The following is a 24,899-nucleotide window of genomic DNA, read 5'->3' as shown; positions in this document are numbered from 1 at the left end:
CGTTTGTTATTATTGGGTGATTTTAATGTGCATGTCTGCTGCCCTGTTCGACCCTTGGTTACTGAATTTTGTAATATCTTGGAATCCTTTGGTCTTATTTAACATATAAATCAGGCAACACACATCCTTGGTCCTAATGTGGACCTTGTATTGTCATATGGAACTGCTGTTGATGATGTTAATATTGAAAATGCTTCCTTCTCTGATCACAAGCCCATTGTTTTTAATGTCCCTGCTGCCAGCCCTGCTGTTGTGACTAGGCCTTCAGGATATTACTCCCGGATTCCCCAAGCACTCCACCGCCATATCATACTCGTCCGTCTGAATCCGAAGTAGAAAAGTTCGAGGGCGCCACCGCAAGCCCTGGAACAGAGCCAAACGTGCGAGCTTGGCTTCATACAAGTTGGTAAATGTTATACCCTGAAACCGCCTAGCGTTATGGAAATAAAAGTCATTTGTGGTGCTCTGCCTTTGACTGATAAACCTGGTCATTTTATTGACTCACTTAAACATCACACCAGATACGCTCAGTTAACCTGTCCTGATTTTCATTGTATTCTCTAGCATTAACTCTGTGGGAATAGATGGGGGTCCAAAAATACACTCCCTAGTTCAAGTTCAAGTGGTTTTATTGTCGTTTCAACCATATACAGCTGGTACAGTACACATTATATAATTCTGATGCCAGTATCAGCAAAATCTTAACATTTTCATTTTTCAGATTCATTTTCAGGAACTAAGCTCATGCAACTCGAGTGTGAAGGGGTGGCAGAGCATAAACGAGTCCTCAAATGTGACAGCACCCCACAAAGACGCCCCATTTAAGGGGGTGGCTGAGATGTTGCTGTACATTATTTAAATGATCAGCCCTCAGGGGCCCTCTCAGTATGTGGGGCCCCAGGCAATTGCCTACCTTGCCTGCCCCGTAGATACGCCTCTGGGTGTGCCTGTTCAGAAGTCCTGTGATTGAGAAAGAGGCAGTGTGTGTTCTGGGAAGTGTAGTTCATGGCTTCCATGTCTGTAGGCCATGAAGCATGTTGGGAGATCTATGATGTTCTTGTGGTGAATCCATAATTGTAAAAAGTCATTGCACATTTCCTTGTGAAGATTTGAACACCAAATAGGAATGAGAGTCTGTAGTTTTGTAATGGATTGTGCTGTAAGTGAACAACTGACTTGTTGCATCACTAGAGGGAGGCAGAGAGCACTGTCTTAATCATAATCAGTGGCCATCAACCCCACCTGTCTTCAGTCAACCTTGCCATACATGCAGTCCTCTTCAAAAGAATTGGAATTCTTTTGTTTTTGCTATATGCTGAAGACATTTGGGTTTGAGGTCAAAAGATGAATGAGACAATAGATCAAAATTGAAGCTTTAATTTCCTGATATATACATCTAGATGTGTTAAACAACTTAGAACATATTGAGGTGAGCAAAAATATTGGAACCGATAGTGTTATTTACTTTGATTTCCTTGAAGACTATTTGGTTGCATATCCCTTCCTTGCAGACAAATTATGATCACACGCTACCAAGCCCCCGAAATAATAGCCTGTCCAGGTAGGTATAAATGGCGTTGGCACATTTATAACACACATTTGCAGTCAACAGAACTTGTTCTTCCAGCAACCAACAATCACAGTGTAGCAAAGGATTCAAGCACTGGACATGGTTCTATAGACAGGAAGTGATGTGTATAAAGAATCAGTGCACCCTCTAGTGGGCATGCGCAACAGCACCTCCAACCAACTTTGCCAAATTCACACCTATCTTTAATGGTCACCATCCCGGTGAACACTGAGAGTCCCATGAGTAGAACACCTAAAGGATGTCCTAGAAACTAAATCCATTCCTGACTGATCAAGTGACTGAGCTATATGAAGATCTAAAGAAGTTTCTAAATTCAACTCTTGCTCTCGTGTGGTCACCTGGGGTTGAGACGCTAAAGATGAACGTATACTCATAAGAGAGTAAACATTTTGTACCCCTGTTGGACTAGACTGAAGCACTGAGGGCTGAGAACTAGAATCATCGTGGACTTGACCCTCAGAGTTCCTTACACCCGTTCTCGTGTGACTATGGCCACTTGTGAATAATCTCCTTCTAGGTCCTTCTGGCTCTACTCACTCCTGGGGCTGGAAAGGGCCAGTAGACCTGACCCATTGGTTTACCTGGCATATTGTTGCCAGGTAAGAACAGGCTAAAGTTCTGAGCAATGGACAGTTTTAATGGGGCCATCTTCTCCATGTGGTCTGATCTTATACAGCATTCCCACTTCATCAATATAGGCCACAATCTCAAACAAAGTGGAGCGCCAGACATCCTGAATCTTATGGCAACCATGAAAATGGTTCTTACAATACACTAAAGTGCCAGGGGGTAGTACTGCTACTGAGTCAAGGCAATTGTGGTGAGTCTCGAAGTGCCTTCGGGAACTGGTATAAATGGAGATCAAATACTTTTGGTGTTACAGCAGATATTTCGTTACGTGTGTTGATTTCTCCTGTGTATGACCTTCTGCCTGTTCTTGACTTTGTATCTGCTCTGTCCCTTTATGTTTAATGATTCAGCTCCCAAACTGCTGGAAATGTGGGACGGGTTCTAACTCTTCACCAAAACTGCTTTATCCTGGAGAAGAGGTTTGAGGTGAGACTCCTGTCATACAACAGTCCTGGTGAGTTTATTATAGTTAATGCTGAAAGACAGAAGAGCATCAGTGTAAAAACACAACATCAGCATAAACACCAACACACACACATTATTCAGTATGATACAGTATAAACACGCACACAAACACACACACACACACATTATTCAGTATGATACAGTAGAGTAGAGTAAAGAGACAGTAAGTCAGTAACTCACTATAATGTCTCCAGTTTACAGTGTGGATCCTTCAGTAGATCAGAGAGCAGCTTCACTCCTGATTTTCCTGGATTATTTCCGTTCAGATTCAGTTCTCTCAGGAGTGATGAGGAGTTTGACCTCAGAGCCGAAGCCAGAGCAGCACAACCTTCATCTGTAATACTGCAGTTATACATCCTGCAAGAAAGAAAACCTTCTCACACTCAACACACTCAGTTTTAGCTCTGAAAACATCAACTACACAAAATCTCTATATACAGAACATTTACTCTCCATCTCACACACACAACAATGACAATATATCACATCACTACAATTACAATTACCACAGATGGAAACTGGATGTAGCTGTGTTTATTAAAACTCTGCTCTGTGTGTGTGTATGTGTGTGTGTGTACCTCAGTGTCTCCAGTGTACAGTGTGGATTCTCCAGTCCACCAGAGAGCAGCTTCACTCCTGAATCCTGCAGTTTATTGTGTCTCAGGTCCAGTTCTCTCAGTCTGGAGGAGTTTGAGCTGAGAACTGAGGACAGAACTCTACAGCTTTCCTCTGTCAGATTACACGCCCACAGCCTGGAAGAGAAATGATGAAGTGTTAGCTTTATTTATCTGATTGTGAAATGAGGGGTTTCCATCACGTGGGAAATAAAGTGTTTACCTGAATACAAGGTTCTAATGTCAGGATAAAAATTGAAAATGAACAGCCTGTGTATAAACAATAAACCAGTATTGGCATGTAATTAAAGTAAATGTGTGTGTAATGTACACTGATCTACACGCTGTAGAAATAAATGTACTTTGTTCTGATGTGAGAAGTGATGTAGATATTTCAGCATTAACACAAAGCTGAGTTTCACAGAGACGCTAAAACTGCTGGAGTTCATTGTTCTTTGGAGCTTAATCTAACTTTCACACACATACAAATCACATGACACACACACAGAAAAACAAAGCGCAACAGCAGAAACAATGCTAATCCACACCATATAAAATACACACTTGAATGTTTTACTCATATAAAACACTGGGCCTCATTTATCACACTGGATACGAATTAATTTCTTCATAAACAGTGTGTAGGAGCATTTACACAAGAACTCTTTAATGTGCAAATTAAAATGTAATGTTATGGAACATTTACAGGATGTTGAGAGAAAAGGTTGATGAGGTGTTGGATCAGAGTTAAATGGGCGTGGCCACTCAGCACAAGAGCTAGCTCTTTATGTATGTGCATAGCTGCTTTATCTGTTCTTTATTCTGACCCTCAACCCAGTGTTTCTCCACCAACACCTCACTGTCCTCTACTTTCACATTCATCAGGCACTTATGGAGGAGTTCTGGACTGAGCTGGAGCTTGGGGAAATAGCATCAACACTGGACGAGTGCGCTCATTCTTCTTCCTGTATTCATTTCTCTGTAATAAAACTACTTCATCTGAGAGGACGAGTCTACTGGTGTTTGTCTAAATTTCCACGACAGTAAACCGAGAAAGCAAGTGGCAGATGTGGTAAGAGTGACACAGTGCGCATTCTGATTGGTCTCTCTTTGTTCTAACTAATCTATCACTTTTCTCGTTAGGTGGGCTTTACAGTCGACCTCTCTCTCTCCGTGAGGTGGGGAGGTGGGAGGTAGCCGGTGAAGTCACCTCCTTGAAATGCATTTTGGCATGGTTATGTTGACATCTGGGGAACCAACTGTTGTCAAAGCCAAGAAACCTGGAACTGTGGAGAGCCTGCAGTCAAAAAGGGAAAGCGACAGAGCCCGTGCTAAAACGAGAATAAATCTGGGCGTGGCTTTTGAGAGGTGGCGAAAACTCAGAGATCTGAAGGGATTGAAGACAGAGATGCTTTTTTCCTGTTAAACAGGTCAGACATTTCCGTAGCTCAATAGGTAGCTAGCTAACTTGATTCAGCTGTTTGTTTGTTTTGCTATGGTCAGTGCGGTAAACTGCACTTATTTTCTGCTAGCTATGAGAGAGAGCAACTCTCCTCTACTTCAAGAAAACCGTATCCACCTCCACCTCCGCTGTCGAGTATTGGAGCTAATATACAACACACGAATACCTCAGTGTTGCCAAGTCTCACGAGACACATAAGCAACTGCAGCGTCAAAAACAAGCCCAATATTATTATATCCTGTTACAGGTTCAATGTAAACAGACTCAATAAATGAGCCTACAACATATTAAACTGAAACCACTCGCAGTTTAAAACTAGGGCTGCAACTAACGATTATTTTCACAATCGATTAGTTGGCCGATTATTTGTTTATTTATTACTGATAACCGTTTAATCGTATGGGGGCGAACTTTCAGTGCCATTTTTTCTTTTATTTAAAATGAAATCCACAAACTGAGTGTTACAAATAAAAACTAAAATTTTACACAACTGTTTGTCCAAATATATAAGACTGAAAAGAACCCAATACACACAGACACACACCAAAATATATATTATTCATCTAAATTAAATTTGATTTATTATTAATGTTAAATATGAATAAAATAAAGTAACATATATAGAAATGATTGTTAAATATAATAACCTATAATTGTTGTGGAGTGAGGGGGTTCCTTGTGGATTGTTCGAAATATGCTAGGGGTCCAAAGCTCACAAAAGATTGAGAACCACTGGTCTAGTGTATGTATTTCAGAAAGGTAAAATCGTCTCAAATGGAATACACTTTTTGACTAACCTGAAAGTTTGCCCCCATCCAATTAATCGATCAATAGAAAATGAATCCGCCAACTAATCGATTATGAAAATTATTGTTAGCTGCATATACAGTGGCAAGAAAAAGTATGTGAACCTTTTGGAATTTCATGGTTTTCTGAATAAATTTGTCAAAAATGTGATCTGATCTTCATCTAAGTCAGGGGTATTGACAAATATAATGTGTCTAAAATAATAACAAAAAAAATCTGATCTTTCATGTCTTTATTGAGAACAACCAAAACAACCTCATAGTGCTTGTGGAAAAAGTATGTGAACCCTTGAGTTAATGACCTCAAAAACGTTAATTGGAGTCAGGTTTTAGCACACCTGGAGTCTCGTTAAGAAAATGAGTTTGGAGGTGTGGACTACAGCTACTTTGACTGATAAAAACTCCTCAAACTTTTGGAGTTTGCTTTGCACAAGAAGTGCACGCTTATGTGAGCCATGCCTTGCCAAAAAGAGCTTTCAGAGGATCTACGATCAAGAATTGTTGATTTACATAAAGCTGGCAAGGGTTACAAAGTGATTTCAAAGACTTTAGAAATTCACCAGTCTACAGTTTGGCAAACATTCTACAAATGGAGACACTTTGGGACTGTTGCTACTCTACCAAGAAGTGGGTGCCCAGTCAAAATGACACCAAGAGCACAACGAAGACTCATCAATGAGGTAAAGAAACAACCCCGAATGACAGCCAAAGATTTGAAGGCACCATTGGAACTGGCTAACATCTCTGTTCATGAGTCTACAATACGTAAAACACTGAACAAGCAGGGTATCTATGGCAGGACACCACGAAGGAAGCCACTGCTTACTAAAAAGAACATTGCTGCACGCCTGAAGTTTGCAAAAGAGCACATTGACACTCCACAGAGGTATTGGTAAAATGTTTTGTGGACTGATGAAACTAAGATTGAACTATTTGGAAAAATCACACAGCACTACATCTGGCGTAGAAAGGGCACGGCATATCATCATGAAAACATCATCCCAACCGTAAAGTATGGTGGAGGAAACATCATGATTTGGGCCTGCTTTGCTGCCTCAGGGCCTGGCCAGCTTGCAATCAGTGAGGGGAAGATGAATTCCCAAGTAGATCAGACAATTCTTCAGGATAATGTGAGAATGTCTGCACGTCAGCTGAAACCGTGTAGAAGTTGGGTGATGCAACAGGACAACGACCCAAAACACCGGAGCAAGTCCACAACAGAATGGCTTCAGAAAAACAAAATCTGCCTTTTAGAGTGGCCAAGTCAGAGCCCAGACCTCAACCCAATAGAAATGCTATGGAATGACTTGAAGAGACCCATACACGAGACGTCCAAAGAACATGACCGAGCTAAAGCAGTTCTGCCAGGAAGAATGGGCTAAAATTCCTCCTGAACGATGTGCAGGTCTGATCCACAACTACAGGAAGCGCCTGGTTGAGGTTATTGCTGCCAAGGGGGGTCAACCAGTTATTAATTCTAAGGGTTCACTTACTTTTTCCACTGCCATTTTGAATGTTGAATGAGTGTGTTCAATAAAGCCATGAAAGATCAGAATTTTTTTGGTGTTATTATTTTAGACACACTATATTTGTCAATACCCTTGTCTTAGATGAAGTTCATATCACATCTTATGACAAATTTATGCAGAAAACCATGAAATTCCAAAAGGTTCACATACTTTTTCTTTCCACTATGTGTGTAATATATATTAGTATTTATGCATTAATTTTTATGGATGCACAAAACGCATTGAATTCTACAGTCCTAGCAATCCCTGGTTGATTGGTAGAACCTGTCATTCCCCAGGGATTGGTACAAATACCAGGTTCAATTACATATTATTGCTGGTGTGACATTTAATTTGACTCTCTGAATTATCTTTTGTTTATTTTATCCATCACTGCGACACTTGAACTTGTCTACCACTCACAGGTTTTTGCAAATTATCATTTCATTTGTAAATAAATTTAAAATAAATCCATCAGTGAACTCATTCAGCTCAGCTAACGTGATATCTGTGAATGCACACGAAAAACCAAATTGATTAATTTTAAAAACATCTCATTTGAATATATTTTGATACATTGAACAAAAAATTATATATTATTATTTAAACATTTTTGATGAAACTGGAAAATATTATTTAAACATTTTTAAAACTTTCCTACTGATCCCCTGCAATTACACCACTGACCACTAGGGGTCCGCGGAAACGCTGCACTCGACGGTAGAGTACATAGTGGAAGTGTATAGTACGTCATTTGTTACACAACTTTAGTATTTACTCTCCGAAGCGTGTTTTCGGAACAGAAGTAATGTAATGAGTAAATGTACCACGCGCAGACCAACTAATTGATAATGAGATTTGTTGACAACGATTTTCATAATCGATTATTATCGATTAGTTGTTGCAGCTCTATTTAAAACACAAAAACAGAATTTATTTAATAAAAAAATCATAAATGTCAACAAAGCTTATAGGGAGGACCGACACTATCCACTCATCTCTGATCACCTGCCAGCAGAATAATGACTGGAAAGATAGAAAAGGTTCCAGTCTTGAATTTCACGTAAAATGTACTTCTTAATGTAGTAAATCTCATAAACCCTGCTGATGTTTTTTTTATTATTATTTTAGAAATTAAAATGAAAAAAGTTACAAGAACAGAGCTGTGTTCAGAAATGAGTTTGTTGTGATTCATCGACAGATTACAAGCAATAATAAAGCATGAAGCTTGTTGTTATGACATGCTGCTAAATGTAACTCTACACTGTACTCTGTACACTCACTCTCTCAGACTATATAACTGTGGGGGAGAGGTATCAAGTCACTGAAATGTAACTCGAACTGGAGGACACAATATTGTGTGATACAATAACAAAACAGCTTCATTTGTATTTTCATACACTTGTAATCTAATAAAAGTTCTACATATACCTCTATATCCATTTTTTATTGAAACCATTTTTTGATAGGAAACTAGTTGAGTTGCTGATGACATGAAATAAAAATATTAAATTGCAATGTCAAGATGTAATAGTGGTATTTTTTGTTACAGTTATGTTGCCATTGGTTTTTGAAGGTTAAAATACTAATTTAACAGCTCAGTGTTGAGTTTACAATTGCAATTTCAAATCTTTTTTCAATGTAATTACTGTCTGGACTCGGCCAGAACCGACTCAGACTTGGCCATTAAAGACTAGGACTTAAGTCCAACTCGGCCCCTTTTGGACTCAGACTTGCACTCAGACTTGATTGGTTAAAGACTTGGTCTCGATTCGGATTCGACAAAGGTGGACTCGGACCCAACACTACTAAATATATTTAAAAAGCAGCTTCAACATATTTATTTACCTTGGCTTTCAATTAGGCCTCTTCATTTTAGGCTTAAAACTGATTTTTTTTTTTAAATCTCAAAATGATCTAATTTATATTTTATTTTCTATTTGATTACTTATTTATTTCTTAAGGAATTTTTAGGTTTTAATATTGTATTTTTTATCTTTAATGTTGTGTTGCAATATTTTTGTTTTAAAGGGGACCTATTATGCAAAATTCACTTTTAAATGGTGTTTGAACATAAATGTGTGTTGGCAGAACGTGTACACAACCACCCTACGATGGTAAAAATCCACCCACTCCTTTTTTATATTCCCAATAAATCATAAACAGAGTCTCAAAATGAGCCGTTTTTGTTTTCGCCCTAACGTGATGTCACGTTGGAACAAGCCCTGCCCAGGGACTGTGCCCTATTAGCATAGCTCCTCCACTGAGTGAGCTGCACACAATCGGTCATGTTCGCCGCGCTGGAGCAGCTGCAGTGATGATAAGAATGTCTCAGCTCCGTAAGCTTTGTAAGTGTTCTGTTGTTGGCTTTAAGAATGAACACGAGTCTTCATGTACTCCCGGCATCAGAGACACTGAAGACGCAGTGAAGTTTTATTTTTGAAGGAAATGTGCCCCCAAAATACCTAAAATCATTTCACACCAGACTGCTTTGTGAACGAGGGTCAATACAAAGCAAGATTTGATAAAAACTTGATTCTCAAGCATGGATCAGTACCCACTGTTTGTGATCCAGCTTCATATCCAGAAGACGGAAATATCGCACTTTATATTTTGGGAATGTTTGCTAATCGATTTTCCGAATGAGCTTGTTAGCAGATTCCATGGCTAATGCGGCTAAAGTGCCAGAGTTATGTCGTCATTTTTATTTTTAACCCGAAAACACACCTTTATTATGCACAATACAGTAAGGTGATTGTCTTTTTGAAAACTGTGTAGGTTTTCTGTGAATCATTTTACACCAGGCTACTTTGTGAATAAGGTTGTTAGCAGATTCCACAGCTAATGTAGTATCAGAAGCAGGAGCTGGTCTATACCAGAAAGGGGGCGGGGCGCAGCAGCTCATTTGCATTTAAAGAGACACACACCAAAACAGCCTGTTTTTGCTTCCACACAAAAACAGGCCTTTACAGCAGGGTATAAGATCTGTGGGGTATTTTGGGCTGAAACTTCACAGACACATTCTAAGGACACCTGAGACTTATATTACATCTTGCAAAAAGGCTTAAAATAGGTCTCCTTTAATATTATATTCATCATTTTATTTTATTTTCCATTGTGAAGCACTCTGAGCTGCATTTTACGTGTGAAATGTGCTATATAAATAAAGTTATTATTATTACTGTTGTTGGGTTGGTTGGTTTTTTTGTGTGTGTGTGTGTGTGTGTGTACCTCAGTGTCTCCAGTGTACAGTGTGGATTCTCCAGTCCAGCAGAGAGCAGCTTCACTCCTGAATCCTGCAGTTTATTGTTACTCAGGTTCAGTTCTCTCAGTCTGGAGGAGTTTGAGCTGAGAACTGAGGACAGAACTCTACAGCTTTCCTCTGTCAGATTACACTCACACAGACTGGAAGAGAAATGATGAAGTGTTAGATTTATTTATCTGATTGTGAAATGAGGGGTTTCCATCAGGTGGGAAATAAAGTGTTTACCTGAATACAAGGTTCTAATGTCAGGATAAAAATATAAAATGAACAGCCTGTGTATGAACAATAAACTAGTATTGGCATGTTATTAAAGTAAATGTGTGTGTAATGTACACTGATCTACACGCTGTAGAAATAAATGTACTTTGTTCTGATGTGAGAAGTGATGTAGATATTTCAGCATTAACACAAAGCTGAGTTTCACAGAGACGCTAAAACTGTTGGAGTTCATTGTTCTTTGGAGCTTAATCTAACTTTCACACACATACAAATCACATAACACACACACACACACACACACACACAGAGAAAAAACAAAGCTCAACAGCAGAAACAATGCTAATCAACACCATATAAAATACACAATTTAATGTTTTACTCATATAAAACACTGGGCCTCATTTATCACACTGGATACGAATTAATTTCTTCATAAACAGTGTGTAGGAGCATTTACACAAGAACTCTTTAATGTGCAAATTAAAATGTAATGTTATGGAACATTTACAGGATGTTGAGAGAAAAGGTTGATGAGGTGTTGGATCAGAGTTAAATGGGCGTGGCCACTCAGCACAAGAGCTAGCTCTTTATGTATGTGCATAGCTGCTTTATCTGCTCTTTATTCTGACCCTCAACCCAGTGTTTCTCCACCAACACCTCACTGTCCTCTACTTTCACAATCATCAGGCACTTACGGAGGAGTTCTGGACTGAGCTGGAGCTTGGGGAAATAGCATCAACACTGGACGAGTGCGCTCATTCTTCTTCCTGTATTCATCTCTCTGTAATAAAACTACTTCATCAGAGAGGACGAGTCTACTGGTGTTTGTCTAAATTTCCACGACAGTAAACCGAGAAAGCAAGTGGCAGATGTGGTAAGAGTGACACAGCGCACATTCTGATTGGTCTCTCTTTGTGCTAACTAACCGATCACTTTTCTCGTTAGGCGGGCTTTACAGTCGACCTCTCTCTCTCCGTGAGGTGGGGAGGTGGGAGGTAGCCGGTGAAGTCACCTCCTTGAAATGAGTTTTGGCATGGTTACGTTGACATCTGGGGAACCAACTGTTGTCAAAGCCAAGAAACCTGGAACTGTGGAGAGCCTGCAGTCAAAAAGGGAAAGCGACAGAGCCCGTGCTAAAACGAGAATAAACATGGGCGTGGCGTTTGAGAGGTGGCGAAAACTCAGAGATCTGAAGGGATTGAAGATAGAGATGCTTTTTTCCTGTTAAACAGGTCAGACATTTCAGTAGTTCAGTAGGTAGCTAGCTAACTTGATTCAGCTGTTTGTTTGTTTTGCTATGGTCAGTATGGTAAACTGCACTTATTTTCTGCTAGCTATGAGAGAGAGCAACTCTCCTCTACTTCAAGAAAACCGTATCCACCCCCACCTCCACTGTCGAGTATTGGAGCTAATATACAACACACGAATACCTCAGTGTTGCCAAGTCTCATGAGACAAATAAAAAAGTGCAGCTTCAAAAACAAGCCCAATATTATTATATCCTGTTACAGGCTCAATGTAAACAGACTCAATAAATGAGCCTACAACATATTAAACTGAAACCACTCGCAGTTTAAAACTAGGGCTGCAACTAACGATTATTTTCATAATCGATTAGTTGGCCTATTATTATTTATTTTATTATTATTCAATTAAATGATCACAAAAGATTGAGAACCACTGGTCTAGTGTATGTATTTTAGAAAGGTAAAATCGTCTCAAACGGAAAACATTAGTTTTTTACTAACCTGAAAGTTTGCCCCCCATCCGATTAATCGGAAAAATATTCGGCCAACTAATGGATTATGAAAATAATCTTTAGTGGCAGCCCTAATATTTTATACATATACATACATACATACATACATACATATACACACACAGTATCTCACAAAAGTGAGTTCACCCCTCACATTTTTGGAAATTATTGATTATAACTTTTCATGTGACAACACTGAAGAAATGACACTTTGCTACAATGTAAAGTAGTGAGTGTGCAGCTTGTGTAACAGTGTAAATTTGCTGTCCCCTCAAAATAACTCAACACACAGCCATTAATGTCTAAACCGCTGGAAACAAAAGTGAGTACACCCCTAAGTGAAAATGTCCAAATTGGGCCGAATTAGCCATTTTCCCTCCCCAGTGTCATGTGACTTGTTAGTGCTACAAGGTCTCAGGTGTGACTGGGGAGCAGGTGAGTTAAATTTGGTGTCATCGCTCTCACACTCCCTCATACTGGTCACTGGAGGTTCAAAATGGCACCTCATGGCAAAGAACTCCCTGAGGATCTGAAAAAAAAGAATTGTTGCTCTACATAAAGATGGCCTAGGCTATAAGAAGATTGCCAAGACCCTGACACTGCGCTGCAGCACGGTGGCCAAGACCATACAGCGGTTTAACAGGACAGGTTCCACTCAGAACAGGCCTCTCCATGGTCGACCAAAGAAGTTGAGTGCACATGCTCAGCGTCATATCCAGAGGTTGTCTTTGGGAAATAGAGGTATGCGTGCTGCCAGCATTGCTGCAAACAGTTTTCTGAAGACAAGCAGACTAAGGATATGGATTACTGGAAACATGTCCTGTGGTCTGATGAGAACAAGATGAACTTATTTGGTTCAGATGGTGTCAAGCGTGTGTGGTGGCAACCAGGTGAGGAGTACAAAGACAAGTGTGTCTTGCCTACAGTCAAGCATGTTGGTGGGAGTGTCATGGACTGGGGCTGCATGAGTGCTGCCGGCACTGGGGAGCTACAGTTCATTGAGGGAACCATGAATGCCAACATGTACTGTGACATACTAAAGCAGAGCATGATCAGTATGCAGTATTCCAGCATGATAACGACCCCAAACACACCTCCAAGTCGACCACTGCCTTGCTAAAGAAGCTGAGGGTGAAGGTGATGGACCGGCCAAGCATGTCTCCAGACCTAAACCCTATTGAGTATCTGTGGGGCATCCTCAAACGGAAGGTGGAGGAGCACAAGGTCTCTAACATCCACCAGCTCTGTGATGTCGTCATGGAGGAGTGGAAGAGGACTCCAGTGGCAACCTGTGAAGCTCTGGTGAACTCCATGGCCAGGAGGGTTAAGGCAGTGCTGGAAAATAATGGTGGCCACACAAAATATTGACACTTTGGGCCCAATTTGGACATTTTCACTTAGGGGTGTACTCACTTTTGTTGCCAGTGGTTTAGACATTAATGGCTGTGTGTTGAGTTATTTTGAGGGGACAGCAAATTTACACTGTTACACTCACTACTTTACATTGAAGCAAAGTGTCATTTCTTCAGTGTTGTCACATGAAAAGATATAATCAAATATTTACAGAAATGTGAGGGGTGTACTCACTTTGGTGATATACTGTATATATATATAGTGGCAAGAAAAAGTATGTGAACCTTTTGGAATTTCATGGTTTTCTGAATAAATTTGTCATAAAATGTGATCTGATGTTCATCTAAGTCAAGGGTATTAACAAATATAATGTATCTAAAATAATACACAAAATAAATTCTGATCCCTCATGTCTTTATTGAACACACTCATTCAACAATTAAAATGGCAGTGGAAAAAGTAAGTGAACCCTTAGAATTAATAACTGGTTGACCCCCCTTGGCAGCAATAACCTCAACCAGGCGCTTCCTGTAGCTGTGGATCAGACCTGCACATCGTTCAGGAGGAATTTTAGCCCATTCTTCCTGGCAGAACTGCTTTAGCTCGGTCATATTCTTTGGACGTCTCATGTGTATGGGTCTCTTCAAGTCATTCCATAGCATCTCTATTGGGTTGAGGTCTGGGCTCTGACTTGGCCATTCTAAAAGGCGGATTTTGTTTTTCTGAAGCCATTCTGTTGTGGACTTGCTCCTGTGTTTTGGGTCGTTGTCCTGTTGCATCACACAACTTCTACACAGTTTCAGCTGACGTACAGACATTCTCACATTATCCTGAAGAATTGTCTGATATACTTGGGAATTCATCTTCCCCTCAATGATTGCAAGCTGGCCAGGCCCTGATGCAGCAAAGCAGGCCCAAATCATGATGTTTCCTCCACCATACTTCACGGTTGGGATGATGTTTTCGTGATGATATGCCGTGCCCTTTCTATGCCAGATGTAGTGCTGTGTGGTTTTTCCAAATAGTTCAATCTTAGTTTCATCAGTCCACAAAACATTTTACCAGTACCGCTGTGGAGTGTCAATGTGCTCTTTTGCAAACTTCAGGCATGCAGCAATGTTCTTTTTAGTAAGCAGTGGCTTCCTTCGTGGTGTCCTGCCGTAGATACCCTGCTTGTTCAGTGTTTTACGTATTGTAAACTCATGAACAGAGTTGTTAGCCAGTTCCAATGATGCCTTCAAATCTTTGGCTGTCATTCAGGGTTGTTTCTTTACCTCACTGATGAGTCTTCGTTGTGCTCTTGGTGTCATTTTGACTGGGCGCCCACTTCTTGGTAGAGTAGCAACAGTCCCAAAGTGTCTCCATTAGTAGAATGTTTGCCAAACTGTAGACTGGTGAATTTCTAAAGTCTTTGAAATCACTTTGTAACCCTTGCCAGCTTTATGTAAATCAACAATTCTTGATCGTAGATCCTCTGAAAGCTCTTTTTGGAGATGCATGGCTCACATAAGTGTGCACTTCTTGTACAGAGCAAATTCCAAAAGTTTGAGGGGTTTTTACCAGTGGAAGTAGCTGTAGTCCACACCTCCAAACTCATTTTCTTAACGAGACTCCAGGTGTGCTAAAACCTGACTCCAATTAGCTTTTTTGAGGTCATTAACTCAGGGGTTCACATACTTTTTCCACAAGGTTTTTTTGGTTGTTCTCAATAAAGACATGAAAGATCAGATTTTTTTTGTGTTATTATTTTAGACACATTATATTTGTCAATACCCCTGACTTAGATGAAGATCAGATCACATTTTTGACAAATTTAATCAGAAAACAATGAAATTCCAAAAGTTTCACATACTTTTTCTTGCCACTGTATATATAGTATTTATGCATTAATTGTTATGGATGCACAAAAAGCACTGAATTCTACAGTCCTAGCAATCCCTGGTTGATTGGTAGAACCTGTCATTCCCCAGGGATTGGTTCAAATACCAGGTTCAATTACATATTATTGTTGGTGTGACATTTAATTTGACTCTCTGAATTATCTTTTGTTTATTTTATCCATCACTGTGACACTTGAACTTGTCTACCACTCACAGGTTTTTGCAAATTATCATTTCATTTGTAAATAAATTTAAAATAAATCCATTAATGAACTCCGTCAGCTCAGCTAACGTGATATCTGTGAATGCACACAAATAACCAAACTGATTAATTTTAAAAACATCTCGTTTGAATATATTTTCATACACTGAACAAAAAATTATATATTATTTAAACATTTTTAAAACTTTCCTACCGACCCCCTGCAATTACACCACTGACCACTAGGGGTCCGCGGAAACGCTGCACTCCACGGTGGAGTACATAGTGCATAGTGTAAGTGTATAGTACGTCATTTGGGACAAAACTTTAGTATTTACTCTCCGAAGCGTGTTTTGGGAACAGAAGTAACATAATGAGTAAATGTACCACGCGCAGACCAACTAATCGATACGATCCATTGACAACGATTTTCATAATCGATTATTATCGTTTTTATCGATTAGTTGTTGCAGCTCTATTTAAAACACAAAAACAATATATTTAATAAAAAATCATAAATGGAAACAAAGCTTATAGGGAGGACAGACACTATCCACTCATCTCTGATCACCTGTCAGCAGAATAATGACTGGAAAGATGGAAAAGGAGATTACATTAGAACCGTAACTACTATTATATATATATATATATATATGAGTATGTGAAGGGAATTCTCAAATACCTATGATGAATGTATTCACTTAATTACCTCTTTGAATAAGCTGATCAAACTGCTTTCCTGTATTATAGCTGACACATGTATTGTATTATCACTACGTGCTGTGTGTTTTGTCTAAATCTGTCTGGTACCTGCACTAGTAGAAAACGTCCACGCACTGCTTCTTATCTCCGTGTATAAATGACTGCTGTTTTGCAATAATAAACTGAGAACTCTCTGTCAACAGCATATGGGTCAGCGTGTGTTCACTGGGACTCTCCGGGTACCCGAACGCTCGGCGGAAATCCACACATAGCCCAGAATTAAGAGTTAAACGTAGAAGATAAAGGCCGAAGAAGGCATGGCGGGGGACTGACGGACCTAATCTGAGATTTCCCGTAAATATAACAGTGTGTTATGCTTGTTTTTGTGTTATAACCTGCAGTATTTGTGGGAGGGTGAATTATATTGGAGTCGGGGTGCTCGAGTCGAATTATGAACGAATTTGGACTTGTCACACACTCAAGTAAATTTGTACTCAAACTTGATACGGACTCGGACATTTTGGACTCGGTAGTTTTTCTGAGTACAGTCGAGTCCGCGTCATGTGTAACATGAAAAGAAAGATAAAAAATAAATATCATCATAAACAGACATCCACCTTTCCCAGAAGTTCCGGGAGTCTCCCGTATACTGATAGCGGCTCCCTGACGGCCGCAAATTATATACGATATCTTGGAAATCGATTGTTTTAGAGCGATCGAGAGACCAGTAGGCGTAGAGAGGGGAAAGGGGGAAAGTGGGCGGAGCGCAGCAGCTCATTTGCATTTAAAGAGACACACACCAAAACAGCCTGTTTTTGCTTCCACACAAAAAGGGGCATTTACAGCAGGGTATAAGATCTGTGGAGTATTTTGGGCTGAAACTTCACAGACACATTCTGGGGACACCTGAGACTTATATTACATCTTGTAAAAAGGCTTAAAATAGGTCTCCTTTAATGTTATATTTGTCATTTTATTTTATTTTCCATTGTGAAGCACTTTGAGCTGCATTTTATATATGAAATGTGCTATATAAATAAAGTTGTTAATATTATTATTATTATTATTATTACTGTTGTTGGGGTGTGTGTGTGTGTGTGTGTGTGTTGTGTGTGTGTACCTCAGTGTCTCCAGTGTACAGTGTGGATTCTTCAGTCCAGCAGAGAGCAGCTTCACTCCTGAATCCTGCAGGTTATTGTGTCTCAGGTTCAGTTCTCTCAGTCTGGAGGAGTTTGAGCTGAGAACTGAGGACAGAACTCTACAGCTTTCCTCTGTCAGATTACACTCCCACAGACTGGAAGAGAAATGATGAAGGGTTAGATTTATTTATCTGATTGTGAAATGAGGTGTTTCCATCAGGTGGGAAATAAAGTGTTTACCTGAATACAAGGTTCTAATGTCAGGATAAAAATATAAAATGAACAGCCTGTGTATAAACAATAAACTAGTATTGGCATGTTATTAACCCCTTAAGCCCCAACACTTGCGTTCATTCCACCGGCAGGTATGAACACATACCTGAGTTCAGCATTGATTTGTTTTGTGATCTCACACAACACAGTAGTGGTTAATGGCTCATATGAAAGTAGACACTTAAGACTTTAAGAATTAGCAGTTATTTCAAGTATTTCTTCTTTTACTTAGCCTACCTGGGGCAATATATTCAGATTTTTTTCTTAAATTATATTAAAAAATTATTTACTTTGAACACAATTGTTATATCTTCACAGCAAATGTTGATATCAACCCCATTCCTGGTCTCAAAGATGCCCCAAGGACTTGTCCATGAACACCAAAATATGAGGAAGTTATCTCTAACCACTAAAATTGTGTGTAAGGTTATCCAAACACAGGTTAAAAAAAAAAAAAAAAAAACACCTCTCCAAAATGGCACAAAACCTCTCCAAATGGCACCAAAACATCTCTAAATGACATAAAACCTCTCTAAATGGCACAAAGCTTATACAAATGGCACAAAGCCTTTCAGAATTGCAGACTTATAGAAATAGCAAGCTTTTTTTTAAAGGCACAAAATAACGTCTCCAAATGGCACAAAATGAAAACAAATGGCAGTAGCATGAACTCTGTTACACAATGTGTAATTTCACACACATAAAAAAAAGTCTGAAACATACTTATAAAATATAATGTTTATTTAAAATAGTGCCAGAGCCCCAGGTGAAGGAACACTTGCTCTCCTAATGGCTCAAATGATAGACACACGAGTGACCAGTAGAAAACTAGCGATGAGAAAAAAACTGCCAAACATGTAAAAACCTGCTGTATAAAGTTTTGCAGGAAGACCGCTAGAGCGGAGCGGCCATTTACTGATAGTTTCTCTGCACGGCCCTGTAGCGCTGTGCTGATTGCCCTGTACCCGCTGACACACAACTCAAGACCAATGGATGCACGCGTAAATGGTTTGGTTGTGCTGATTACGCGTTTGATTTTCTCAGCCTCTGAGTGGTCAATCATGTCGAGTTTGGGCTTGTTTGAAAGCTAGAAGTATCTACAATTGGTCCATGTGGGTGTCAGTCAAGTTAGACTGCCCAAAATTTAAGAGGCGGGTTGTTCAGCATAGCCAAAGCAGATTAGCTTTTTGAGAATGTGTCTCAGTTCAGTTTATGGCTAATTACTAAATTCCAGAGGAGTGGGATATCAAAACACTTAATGCATTTTGAAGAGGACATTTGTGATTAAATATGGAACTTTGCGTTTGTTTTCTTCAATAAAGCTGATGGACTATATATGGAAATGTGCATGATTTATAAAACCGCGAGCGAACTGGATTTCCGTCTATGTAGGTAATGTAAGGTAGTAAACATTTATACAAGTCCGATCTTGGGTTAAATGTTATAAATTTATTGTGGCAGTTGTATACGGTGTTTTACTATCAAAAAAGCTTTAGTCCTGCTCTCCGATTTATCTCTGTCTCAATGTTTTCGTGGAGAGGTGTGAATTGTTTGCCCAGCAGGGAGCTCAAACTCCGCCCCTTTCCCATCCCCCTGCTCACCAGCAGTTAAGCACACAGCTGCAACTAACGATTATTTTCACAATCGATTTGTTGGTCAATTATTTATTTATTGTTAATAATCGATTAATCGTATGGGGTAAACTTTCAGTGCCATTTTTTTCATTTATTTGAATTATAATAATTATTATTATTAGTGTTGTTGGTGGGTGTGTGTGTGTGTGTGTGTACGTGTACCTCAGTGTCTCCAGTGTACAGTGTGGATTCTCCAGTCCAGCAGAGAGCAGCTTCACTCCTGAATCCTGCAGGTTATTGTGTCTCAGGTTCAGTTCTCTCAGTCTGGAGGAGTTTGATCTGAGAACTGAGGACAGAACTCTACAGCTTTCCTCTGTCAGATTACACTCCCACAGCCTGGAAGAGAAATTATGAAATATCAGAACTCTGATCTCAAACACACAAACAGCCATAATCCAGCTAAAGTTTACCATGTAACAGAAATGTGAGTGTGTTTCTCTCACACACAGAAATCAGAGGACAGGACACCACATCAGTACTATTATTATTATTATTATTATTATTATTATAAACAAATGCTTTATAATAATAAAGCATTTGTTCAAACAAAAAACCATCTGTTTTCAGTCCTTTAAGGACCATTGTAATTGATAAGTTGTTATTATTATTATTATTAACAACTTATTATCAGTTACAATGGTCCTTAAAGGACTGAAAACAGATGGTTTTTTTGTTTGAACAAATGCTTTATTATAATTGAAACTTGAAAACATTTTTAATGAAAGATAAATAAATAAAATAAATAAATAAAATAAGAAATCTCCCGTTTGAACAAAAAGGAACAGGACGTGCTGTGGCTTTGTTTGGAAATATTTTCGTTGGTGAAACAGAATAGAAACAGACAATAAAATGTAAGACAGGTAATATTAACTTATTCTTTCTGTTAGCATAGCATAAATAAAAATAACATCAGATGTGTGAGCTTTAAAATGTCTAAAATAAATTAATATGTACTGTAGCTACACAGCCAGACTGCTCCTGTACCTTTAACTTTCTCTCTCTCTCTCACACACACACACACACACACACACACACACACACACACACACACACACAATGTCACATGTTGCATTCATATTGTTCCCATGGTGACAGTGTCATGTTTTTCTTGTTCTCAATTGTGAAGTTCTGTTCAATGTCTCTTTCAAGTAAAAGGAGAAAAGAAAAAGTGCCTTTCACTGGTGTTTAGTTCACAAAATGATCAAAAGCAGTCATGAATACATGCAGTTATTTTGTAGAGATCATTTTCATCAGTTTTAGAGAAAAGGTAATAAATGGTGATGTAAGGTTTTGTCCATATGGCCCAGATCTCAGTGCAGACGTAACGTGTTAGTGTAAAAAGTGAAACAATCTTCTGTAACAGTACCAGAGGTTTGTTTAAAGATGATTAGAGTAACTATTAACAAGCATTAATCAAAACAGTGCAGTTCAGTGTTACATTAAAATAACAAACCATGCAGTAATACATTTATAAATAAAAATACTCACTCAGCTTTTCTGGAGGCTTTGACCACTGGCAGCAGCTTCAGAAGACATTCCTCTGATCGGTCATATTTCATCAAATCAAACTCATCCAGCTCCTGATCCGAGTTCAGTAACACAAACACCAGAGCTGACCACTGAGCAGGAGAGAGTTTGGTTCCCCTGAGACGACGGTCACCTCCTCTGTTCAGGTAAGTCTGTACTTCCTGCACTAGAGAATGATCATTCAGTTCATTCAGACAGTGGAACAGATTGATGGATTTCTCTGGAGATGGATTCTCCCTGACCTTCTCCTTGATGTACTCGACTGTTTCCTGTTTGCTGTGAGAGCTGCTTCTTGTCTGGGGCATTAAGCCTCGTAAGAGAGCCTGATTGGACTCCAGTGAGAGACCCAGAAGGAAGCGGAGGAACAGGTCCAGGTGTCCATTCTCACTCTGTAAGGCCTTATCCACTGCACTCCTGAGGAAATCAGACATGGTTGACTTTCTGAAAAGATCAGACAAATCAGTGGTTTGTTGTTCTGTTACATTTCTGCTGATGAAGGAGAGAAATGTGTATAAAGCAGCCAGAAACTCCTGAACACTCAGGTGTACAAAGCTGAACACCTTCCCCAGGTGAAGCCCAAACTCCTCTCTGAAGATTTGGGTACACACTCCTGAGTACACTGCCACTTCTCCAACATCAATGCCACAGTCTCTCAGGTCTTCCTCATAGAAGATCAGGTTTCCTTTCTCCAGCTGTTGGAAAGCCAGTTTCCCCAGTGCCAGGATACTCTCTCTGGTCTGCTGAGGATCAGGGTCACATTTCTGATGGTACTTTTGGTCCTTGTGTTTGATCTGAAAGATCAGGAAGTGTGTGAACAATTGAGTCAGAGTCTTGGGGACCTCTCCACTCTCTGCTCCACAAAACATTCTCTCTAGAACAGTGGCTGAGATCCAGCAGAAGACTGGGATGTGGCACATGATGTAGAGGCTTCTTGAAGACTTCATGCGTGTGATGATTTTATTGGCCAGGCTCTGATCACTGATCCTCTTCCTGAAGTACTCCTCTTTCTGAGGATCACTGAAGCCTCGTACCTCTGTCACCTGGTCTACACACTCAGGAGGGATCTGATTGGCTGCTCCTGGTCGAGAGGTTATCCAGAGGAGAGCAGAGGGAAGCAGATTCCCCTTGATGAGGTTTGTCAGCAGTACATCCACCGAGGCTGACTCTGTCACATCACACAATCTCTCATTCTTCTGGAAATTTAGAGGAAGTCGACACTCATCCAGACCATCAAAGATCAACACCACTGTGTAGGAGTCACAGTCTAGTAATTCTAGTTTTCTCATTTCTGGGAAAAAGTGATGAAGAAGCTCCATCAGACTGAGATTTCTCTGCTTCATCAGGTTCAGCTCTCGAAAGGGAAGTGGAAACATGAAGGTGACGTCCTGATTTGCTTTTCCTTCAGCCCAGTCCAGAATGAACTTCTGCACAGAGACTGTTTTTCCAATTCCAGCAACTCCTTTAGTCAGCACTCTTCTGATGGACTTGTCTTTAAAGAGCACGTTACATTTGATGGGTGTCTCCTGTGTTGCTGGTCTCCTGGACGCTGTCTCAATTTGTCTCACCTCATGTTCATTATTGACGTCTCCACTCCAACCCTCTGTGATGTAGAGATCTGTATAGATCTCATTCAGAAGTGCTGAGCTTCCATGCTGTGAGATTCCTTCATTAATTCTTTTAAACTTCTCTCTCAGGCTGGATTTCAGCTCTGTCTGATACACAGAGGCCACAGACTCTAATAAACAAAGTAATAACATGTTTTAATGCAAAATCACTGAGCACAATATAAAATGTAAAATTCTTTCAAATGCTGCTGTTCATTCCTGAATCATGGACTAAATATTATTGAAGGAACAGGACCACTTTACAGAGTAATCACAAACTGGACCACGAACAGAACAGAAAAGCACCAGATGTACATGATACTAAACTCAAACTTCAAACTAAAGGTGTTCATATCTAAAACTATTTCCTCTCTCTAAAGTGAACCTGATGGAATAAAGCCATGACTCAGAGCTCTTACTGTTGTGCAGTGTGTTAGCGAGATCTGTATGGTTCATGTTCTTCAGGACGTGCAGTGTGATCTTCAGAGCTCCCTCTCTGACACTGTGCAGATCCTCCTCATCCTCCATCTCCCTCTCAGTGCATGCTGGGTAATCTGAACTCAGGAGCTTCCTAAACCTCTTCAGCTCATTCTTTATCAGAGTGATGACTTTGTGTTCCAGCTCCTGGTTAGAAACACACAGGAACACATCTAAATATTATAATGTTACACACTGAGAGATGCTTTTATTTTATGAAAAGAAGAACGGTCTCTTTCTATTACCACAGTTACAACTGAAATTCTGTCTGATTACCCATAATGCTGCTGCACATCGATAAACCTGTGAACTGTCATTATCTTAAATAAAAAACCTGCAACCTACTCACACACAAGTTACACACATTAAAAAGACACACACACCTTGAATATGGAGTCCAGCTGATTTCTGCTGATGTTTGATTTCTTCTTTTGTGGTCTGTGAACAAATAAAACACATGATGTAATATAGACTATATGTATTCATAGCTGCACAACACACTAATACATACAGAGACAGATATTTAACACTATCTTTTTAACACAATACACTGATTTCAGTGTTTCCTCACTGACACTAACATGTTTATGAATAAAATAGTGATCTAGTCATTAATGTCCCAGGTGTAAATGTTGTCGTGTGGCACCACAGACCCTCCAGCTCAGGGATTGCAGGCTGAACTGAACTCTTAAAGCAGTTTTCCTCACTGCCAGTCCGAGAGCTGCAGCACTGCACACTTTAGTGTTTTACTGCTTCAGCACCTGATACAGCTCATGAAGGGCTTCATAATGAGACCAGTGAGTTTGATCAGGTGGAACACTGCTGTAAAACACCTCACTGTACTGACCTCACATCAGGAGAACTGGCTCTGTCTCTGAAGTTATTTAGAATACCCACTGACTGGTCACTCTTCATAGACACACAGCTGGGTTCTGGTGAGTCTGATCTCTTTCCCTCCATCATTCTGTAATTAGAACAGAAATATCAGCAATAATTAATACTCTGCTGTCTCAGCACTGTTACACAATGTGTTCATCATTAAACACCAATAATTCCATCTTTTTAATTCAGCTACAGTCTGCACACTTATTCAAACAGGAGACACACCTCATACCTCAGGAATTACACTGATGTCAGGAGTCCCAATCACAGATAACTGACTCAGCTGGGTCTTAAAGCTTGTAGAGTTCACTGACTCAAGCTACGCTGCTCTTCTCCTCCACATTACACAGTCCGTTTTACTCTTCTCTCAGTGAATGATTTCTCTAAACTGTTCTTAGATCAGATCAGTGATATATTCACTGCTATTAAACACCTTACACCAAAGTTTAGTTCCTCTGTAAACTAGTGAGTGTTTAGAGATACAGATCTGTTCCCATGAGACGGTGTGTATTTATTGCTGGTGAATGGAAAAGTAACTCACCTCTCGTCTTTCTTTAAGTCCTGTTCTCCAGACACACTCATGTTGGAGGTCATGTCTCCTTCTCCAGATTACAGCAGGACACACGTTTACTTCACTCCAACATCGGTGTGTTAAATCAAACCCTGTATCAGCACAGAGTTCACTTACAGGAAATAGTCACAGTAACAAGTCATAAAACAACCCGTGTACATTCGAACTTCAGTACAAAGGTTCTGGCAGAGGGGGAGGGGCAGTGGTGTGTGTGTGTGTAAATGAACAATATTTAATGGTGGATTTTTTAATGATTCTGTAGTAAAACATTAAACAGTAAAAATATAACAGCGTATTTTCACATGTTGCAAAACGTAAATACTCTGGTTTTATCTT

At 39.7% G+C, this 24,899-nt stretch overlaps 1 protein-coding gene across 1 annotated transcript; it reads right to left on the bottom strand.

Annotated features, from left to right (window-relative positions):
* Positions 1-290: 290 nt before the first annotated feature.
* Positions 291-24,684, bottom strand: LOC128616747 (NACHT, LRR and PYD domains-containing protein 3-like). Its single transcript, XM_053639541.1, has 11 exons — positions 24,534-24,684; positions 23,958-24,074; positions 23,494-23,548; positions 23,053-23,257; positions 20,991-22,764; positions 19,665-19,838; positions 17,577-17,750; positions 10,308-10,481; positions 3,265-3,438; positions 2,867-3,043; positions 291-2,696 (listed from the first exon to the last, which is right to left on the bottom strand). The coding sequence occupies exons 1-11, from the start codon at positions 24,584-24,586 to the stop codon at positions 2,660-2,662; spliced, it is 3,114 nt and encodes a 1,037-aa protein (XP_053495516.1). The 5' UTR covers positions 24,587-24,684; the 3' UTR covers positions 291-2,659.
* Between the last annotated feature and the right edge of the window lie 215 nt (positions 24,685-24,899).

This window comes from Ictalurus furcatus, chromosome 13 (genome assembly GCF_023375685.1).
Source record: "Ictalurus furcatus strain D&B chromosome 13, Billie_1.0, whole genome shotgun sequence".
NCBI lineage: Eukaryota > Metazoa > Chordata > Actinopteri > Siluriformes > Ictaluridae > Ictalurus > Ictalurus furcatus.
The sequence above is the reverse complement of the archived record's forward strand: the minus strand, read 5'-3'. Positions and strand labels throughout refer to the sequence as shown.